Raw genomic sequence first — 7,812 nt, 5'->3', positions numbered from 1 at the left:
ACTCCGATGGATCCGAATACAAAACTACGAGCAGATGAAGGAAAAAGTCTTCAAGATGTTACCATGTATCGAAAGATGGTCGGAAGTCTTATTTATCTCACACTAAGCCGGCCAGACATATCTTATGCAGTTGGAGTGGTTAGTCGATACATGAGCAATCCGAAGAAGCCTCACCTTGATGTTGTACGACGCATCTTAAGGTATGTTAAAGGCACTATTAACTTTGGTATTTTATACAAGAGAACAAAAGAATGTCACGTGACTGGATATTGTGACGCCGATTATGCTGGAGACTATGATACACGACGATCAACAACTGGATACATGTTTAGTCTTGGATCGGGAGTAATATCATGGTGCAGCAAGAGACAACCAACTGTATCCTTATCAAGCACCGAAGCAGAATATCGATCGGCAGCATCAGCAACACAAGAAATTACTTGGTTGAAGCAGCTAATGGAAGATCTTCATCAATCAACAGATTATCAAGTAAAGCTTTTCTGCGATAACTTATCAGCTATACGTCTAGCAGAAAATCCAGTCTTTCATGCGAGAACAAAACATATAGAAGTGCACTATCACTATGTTCGCGAGAAGGTCCTTGAAGGGGAGATCAAGATGATGCCAACAAAGACAGATGAACAGGTTGCAGATATATTCACCAAGAGCCTAAGTAAACCGAAGTTTACAAAATTCAGAGAAACACTTGGAATGGTCTGCAAGACATCGTTGGAAGAAAATTTGCATTGAGGGGGAGTGTTAAAATACAATGCAAATTTAGAATAATATGGAATTAGTTAATGTATATGGGTAAAATATCTAGATATTAATATGTGTATGAAAAATATCTAGATATTAAAATGTAAGGAAAAATCTAGATATTTATGTGTGTAAGAAATATCTAGATATTTATATGTATAAAAATATCTAGATATTTATATATATCCATGGAAATATCTAGTTTCTAGAAACTTCCATGGAGTAGTATAAATATAGGTGGGTGCTTCATTTGTGTAAGGTGTGAAAGTTGTGAGAGTGAAATAAGAAGTGAGTTGTGAAGAAGAGAAGAAGAGTGTGAGTTAGCGAAAGTAGAGAAGAGAAAGCTTGTAAGTAATATTGTAATTGTAATTTAATATAAGTGTTTTTGTTAAGTTTCCCGATCAAGCCTTAGTTTGTGTTTAAGTTCTTAGTGCACTTTTGTTGTTCTTATTATATGGTCGGCTCTGCCGCCTAAGTAATACATGGTCGGTTATACCGCCTAAAGATATATGGTCGACACTGTCGCCTAAGTACATTGTGCACTAAGGATTTATAAAATTAAAGGCTAACCAACGTCAAAGTGTTGGATTAGTGAGTCTAGTATAGTCTAGGTCCTCTATAGTGGGTGTGTTGGGCTCGTCGAAGCTTCCAACAATGTATTCAGTTGTTATTGATGTTTCAATGTGTCAAATAGATCGTATGATCTATCGATCGAAAGATGTTGGGTGTGAGTCAATATTGTAATACAATTAAATGTTTTTAATCTAATTTAGGTTTATCAAAAAGAAAATGACTCAAATACTGACCTGCAGAGAATATATACAGTACATTTTATTGCAAATCAATTTGTTGAATAAAAAGATCATTTAAAATATTTATATTTTCTTGCCTTTTTTATTTACCTATACATACTAATATTGATTGATCATCATACTTTTAAGTTTTGTTCATTTAATTATATTATATTTTACAATTTATGATAATGAAACAAACTTGCGTGATAAAACTTGGTGATGCATTTTTATAGTGGCAATTTGTATTTCTAATTTATATACGTAGTACTAATAAAATTGATCAAATTTTTAGTTAGATTCATATATTGTATTTTACGTAGGTCGTGCAAATTTTTATATTCCCTTAGTTATACATATTTTAATATCTATATTAGTCTTTCCCATTTTATTTATGCGGATGATGTTGTGATTTTTTCGGATTGGAATGCCATAGAATTGAGGCGAATTCTTCTTATCTTGGAAGTGTTTCACAAAACTTCGGGTTTAAGGTTGAATGTTAATAAGTCGAATGTCTTTGAAATTGGTGTAGATCATATGGAGGTGGAAACATTCGCTAATGCTACGGGCACCCGAGTAGGTACGTTTCCTACGACTTATTTGGGTATTCCCATTGGTTCTAATATGAATATGGTTTCGAATTGGGAATCGCTAGTAGTTAAGTTTCGTACGAAGCTGGCCACTTGGAAAGCGAATCTTATGTCGGTTGGTGGTAGATTGACTCTTATAAAATCTGTAATGGGTAGTTTGGGGATTTATTGGTTCTCATTGTTTAAATGCCTCGTTACTATTATTAAACATCTTGAATCGATACGAGCTACATTCTTTTGGGGTGGAAGTAATTCGACCAAAAAAATGTCTTGGGTTAAATGGGAGAAAGTTTTAGCTTCGTTTAATAAAGGCGGGCTCAATATTGGAAGTCTTAAAGCATTTAATTACGCCTTAGTATTTAAATAGTGGTGGCGTTTTCTAAAGAGCCCGAATGCTTTATGGACTAGAGTTATGAAGTCGATCCATGGCCATAATTTTTTTGATGCTACTGTTGGCTCATCTACATGGTCATCGATCACTAATTGTTGCTCGAAATTGGTCTCTAATCAGACACTTCCTTCTGATTCTTTTCGGATTCTTGTGGGCGATGGTCACAACATACGTTTTTGGCACGATTTATGAGTTGGAAATGAACCTCTTTCTTATCGTTTTAATAGAATTCTCCACCTTGATTCTACACCTAACGCAACCATCTCGGATAAATGGGTTAACGGTAATTGGGTGTTCACTTGGGTTAGAGATAACTTAGGTGGAAGAAATGAAACTCTTATAAACACTCTTCTCGAGACTATTGGTAAACTGGTGCTAAGTGATCGGCCGGATTCATGGTTGTGTTCGTTTTCTAATGACGGGTGTTATACGGTGAAAAAAGCGAGAGAGTTGATCGATGATAAGTTACTTCCCACATCGCAGATTCACACGGTTTAGTACGACTTTATCCCTAGAAAAGTTAATGTTTTTTTATGGCGTTTTCGTTTAGATTCCCTCCCGGTTCGTTGGAATCTTTCCGCGAAAGGGATTGATGTTGCTTCGATTGCTTGCCCGTCATGTATTAATGGGGTAGAAACTAGAGACCACTTATTTTTCGATTGTGATTTGGCTCGTGATTTATGGCGGAAAGTTCGTGTTTGGCTCGATTGTGATATGCCTCATTTTGTTTCATGGGATTCTTTTTTGGTATGGTTAGAAGGTGTACGTTTACGGTCTTCTTCCAAGGAAAGGATCATTGCGGTTATGGTGACGTCGTTATGGGCTCTTTGGCGATTCAGGAACGGCCTCGTTTTTTCAGATTCTTTTTGTAACAAGAGTAGTTTATTTGATTTTGTTAGATTAATTACTTTTCGTTGGATTAAAAATAGAGGTCATTTAGTTTCCAATTGGAACTCATGGCTTGCTATACCTTTGTAATCATCCCTTAGCACCTTGCTAGGGATCGCTTTTATTTAATATAATTATTCTTTGGCCGTAAGAAAAAAAAAATAAACGTAAATCAAAATTTTCTGGATATCACATATAGATAAATACTTGATTAAATTTCTTCGGTTAATGAATTAATTTCCTTCACACAGTGGAGTGGAATTATCGTAACATCGTTAATGAGCATAAAAATTATATATTTACTTTAAACTGAAGATTATTGAAACTTTAAAGTGACGATTATTGAAATTTACAGCACGTTTAATAATTAAATTGTGACCTTGCCTAATAGTTTTTTTTGTTTTTTTTTTTGAACGACAAAATTTTATTAATAAACATAACAAGTCAACAATTACAAAAAAGAAACTAGCAAGGGGCTAGAACCAAAAAAGGGAGAGAAAAAAACAACTAAAAGCAAAACCAAAAATGGACAAAAGTTAACACGTTTAATAATTTAAATCCTACCTATAATGGACAAAAGTTACATAAACATGTTATATGAGTTATTCATTCATTACACATACCTTATAATATGATACCAACTTTTTTTTATTTATGTTGAACGAAATATGTGGTAGTTAATTAGTAGTAGTAATAGTTAGTTATAAATCCCCGGGAAATTACATTAAGATAGTCCCGGGTCTCTCTCTTTAACAGCAGCTCCGCTCACTGAATTAATTCCGGCAAATGGCTTCCTCTGCAAATGTTCCGTTCGTCGTCTTCTTGTTATTGTTCCTCGTAACCTCGTCATGTTGCAATGCAGATGATAGTAAACAACAAGAGTTGGTTCTGACTCTTGATCAATCCAACTTCACACAAACTATCACCAAACATGATTTAATCCTCGTCGATTTTTATGCACCTTGGTACGTATGTAACGTTACTCTTGTTTTATATATGCCTTCATGTTGTTAGACGTATTGTTGTATTGGATGGATTGGATTAACGTGAGATTTGTTATTTGAGTTTTGCTTGTCTATGCTCGTGCGATATGTTAAGCTTCATTTAATGAACTCGAAATTTCCCCAAATCAGAATTTGTAATTAATGAACGCATAATAATGGTAAATATCATATTGAACCTATGAGTATTAACTGCTGATGATATGATATGATAGTAATATATAAGAATACTTCGACTTAAATAAATACACATTAACGTGCGTCAAACAGGCAAAATTAGCAAAATTGAGAAATCGTTATAATTTTCGTTGTTGTTGCCGATACTTTTATCAGTGGCGAGTTTAGGTTAGTGTCGTGGAGTCACGGGACACCACTAGTGTATAAAGTTTACGTAGAAAATACTCTTTAAATTCTATAGGACACCACTAAATATAACTATAGGACCTCATATGTTTTTCGAATTTATAGTTTTTCGTTTCAATTTTTTAGGACACCACTAAATTTAACTACTCGGACCACATATAATTTTTGAATTTGTAGATTAAACAACCACTAAAATAACATTCAAATATAATTACTACTTGAAAAAAAAAATTCGGGACCCATCGAGTCCTGATCCTGGAATCGCCACTGACTTTTATATTGTTGTTTAGTTGTTGATAACTAAACTAATGCATGGGAATGATCAGTAAGCATGCAATTACATAACTAATTACTGGTAATCAACTTTTAAGATCTGATTTAAGAGGTGTTTGGATCATATATAGTGATGATTGCATATTCAAAATTAGATTAATCAAATCAAGTATTTAACTTTTAGATACCAACTAGTCCTTCAAATCTTGTAATTTTTGGCTTAAAACTCTGAATTAAAAAGTTGTATCACGCCGGTTTTACCAAAACTTAAACTAATTATTTTGCTGATACACATCTTGAAATGTGGTATTTTGATTTGTAATATATTAACATTTATCATATAATTCTCATTTTGTCACCAGGTGTGGCCACTGCAAGAAACTTGAGCCAGAGGTAATAATCCATTTCTATTTAAATTTTAGTTAGTACAACATTTAATTGGTTACATATACTCATTATGATCTTATAACTTGTTTAATAAATTCAGCTTGAGAAAGCTGCTTCGATATTGCGTACAAATGACCCCCCGATTACTCTTGCAAAAGTTAACTGCGATGACGAAAAGAACAAAGATCTTGCAACCGAGTACGACATAAAAGGTTACCCAACACTTAAAGTCATAAGAGATAAAGGGAATACTATTAAAGATTATAAAGGACCTAGAGATGCAGAAGGAATCGTTTCTTACTTAAAGAAACTAACGGGACCCGCTTCTATCAAAATTGAATCTGCCGAAGATGGTAGTCGTCTTATTGATGGCGATAACATTGTTATTGTAAGTCTATCACACCATTCATAAATTCTTACCCATTTTGACATGTATCAGAACATTACCCATTTTGACATGTATCAGAAAACTACCCATTTTGACATTGACATGTATCAGAACACTACCCATTTTGACATGTTACCTGCAGCCCATTATATGTGGCAAACTGTCAACTAATGTGCAATTTGTTTGTTTGTTCTCTTAGGTTGGTATATTTCCTGAATTATCTGGAGAAAAGTTCACTACTTTTTTAACGCTAGCTGACAAACTACGATCCGATTATGATTTTGCTCATACATTAGATGCTAAATTTTTACCACGAGGTGATTCGTCTGTTTCTGGACCTATTGTTCGTTTATTGAAGCCTTTTGATGAACTTGTGGTAGATTTCGAGGTACGTTTTACATTCGACAGTTGATCGTGATTATGATTACTTCCTTTCAAAAAGGATTAACATTTTTTGCAGGATTTTAAATTGGAAGCCTTAGAGAAGTTTGTTGAGGAAGCAAGTGTTCCTACTGTAACTATCTTAAATAACGATCCAAAGAATCATCCGTACGTCCTCAAATTCTTGAACACTCCCAAAACGAAGGTGAAAAAAAGTTACTTGATTCATAATTCTTTTATTTGTTAATATATTTTAGAGATTTTGTAACAAAATATTGTGGAATTGGTAGGCTATGCTTTTTGTGAACTTTAGTAGCAAGCCTTTTAGTGATTTCGAATCCAAATATCATGATATCGCTAACAAGCACAAGGGAACGGAATTAAGTTTTTTTATGGGAGATGTTGAGGCTAGTGAAGGTGCTTTTCAGGTTGAAATCTCTCGATCCGTATTCATTTTGAAGAATATCTAATCAAAATGCTGATACTTGATTAATCATAAATGTTTCACCTAACAGTTTTTTGGACTTAGAGAAGAACATGTTCCTGTTATCCTTATAAACAATGAAAAAGAGAAATTTGTGAAACCGAATCTAGAGCCTGATCACATCGAGTCATGGCTGAAGGATTACAAGGTGATTCTTTCCAATAAATTTATTTTTTAAGTATTAAATAATTTTGGATTGTAATTACGCGCGGTAGTATATTTTTAATAAAATTTTTGAATAAACATGTAGGATGGAAAAGTTGCACCATTTAGGAAATCGGAACCTGTACCCGAGGTTAATGATCAGCCAGTTAAAGTGGTTGTTGCAGACAATTTCGATGAGCTCGTCTTTAAGTCAGGGAAAAACGGTACACAAAGCGTTAGTTAAGTAGTCAAATTATTCAGATCAGTTAGATTATGGGTCAGGCTATTCTGGTCCAAATCTGACCCGTTTATAAGACTAGTTTCATTTTTTGCATCAGCAACCACTAATGAAACGCTACATAATTTACAGTTCTGGTGGAGTTCTATGCTCCGTGGTGTGCACATTGCAAAAAGTTGGGTCCAGTTCTCGATAAAGTTGCTGCTTCATTCGCAAAATGTCCTGATGTTGTCATCGCTAAATGTGTAAGACTTCCAAACATTTAAAAATAAATAAATAAATAAATAAATAAATTAATCATAACTGTAAGCTTTTTTAATGTTAAGCTCAGTCGGTGCGTATTTGGTTACTTTGTATAGGATGCTACTGCAAATGATATTGTTTACGAAGGAATCGAAATTAAGGGGTACCCGACATTGTACTTAAAGACAGAAAGCGGAAAGTTGCTGCAATACACAGGAAAAAGAAAGAAGGATAAGATTATCGATTTTATAAAGAAGAACAAGGATAAAGCAATACAGCAAGATTCTGCAAAGGATGAACTGTAGTTTAGGTAATTACTAAATCTCTAGAATGGAAGAGAACCCCCTTTAAAATATATGACTGTGGAGCAATAAGCTCTGAACATAGGTGGCAATTTCAACCCATTTACTTCTTGGTGGGTCAATCGGGTTACATTTTGTCACTGACAGGTTACAAGGATAAACTATTTGACATTAACTAGTTATTTTTAT

The 7,812-nt window shown here is 34.0% G+C and overlaps 1 protein-coding gene across 1 annotated transcript; it reads left to right on the top strand.

Moving 5' to 3' along the window:
• The first annotated feature begins 4,205 nt into the window (after positions 1-4,205).
• On the top strand, positions 4,206-7,626 carry LOC139848767 (protein disulfide-isomerase-like). Its single transcript, XM_071838466.1, has 10 exons — positions 4,206-4,384; positions 5,419-5,449; positions 5,544-5,831; positions 6,031-6,219; positions 6,292-6,417; positions 6,503-6,640; positions 6,728-6,844; positions 6,947-7,064; positions 7,211-7,323; positions 7,438-7,626. The coding sequence occupies exons 1-10, from the start codon at positions 4,206-4,208 to the stop codon at positions 7,624-7,626; spliced, it is 1,488 nt and encodes a 495-aa protein (XP_071694567.1).
• The last annotated feature ends 186 nt before the right edge of the window (positions 7,627-7,812 follow it).

This window comes from Rutidosis leptorrhynchoides, chromosome 5, assembly GCF_046630445.1.
Source record: "Rutidosis leptorrhynchoides isolate AG116_Rl617_1_P2 chromosome 5, CSIRO_AGI_Rlap_v1, whole genome shotgun sequence".
NCBI classification, from domain to species: domain Eukaryota; kingdom Viridiplantae; phylum Streptophyta; class Magnoliopsida; order Asterales; family Asteraceae; genus Rutidosis; species Rutidosis leptorrhynchoides.
The sequence above is the reverse complement of the archived record's forward strand: the minus strand, read 5'-3'. Positions and strand labels throughout refer to the sequence as shown.

Coding starts and splice junctions, on each gene's coding strand:
- LOC139848767 (XM_071838466.1), top strand. CDS start 4,206: ATGGCTTCCTCTGCAAATGTTCCGTTCGTCGTCTTCTTGTTATTGTTC. Junction 4,385..5,418: donor GTCGATTTTTATGCACCTTG/GTACGTATGTAA, acceptor TTTTGTCACCAG/GTGTGGCCACTGCAAGAAAC. Junction 6,418..6,502: donor TGAACACTCCCAAAACGAAG/GTGAAAAAAAGT, acceptor TGGAATTGGTAG/GCTATGCTTTTTGTGAACTT.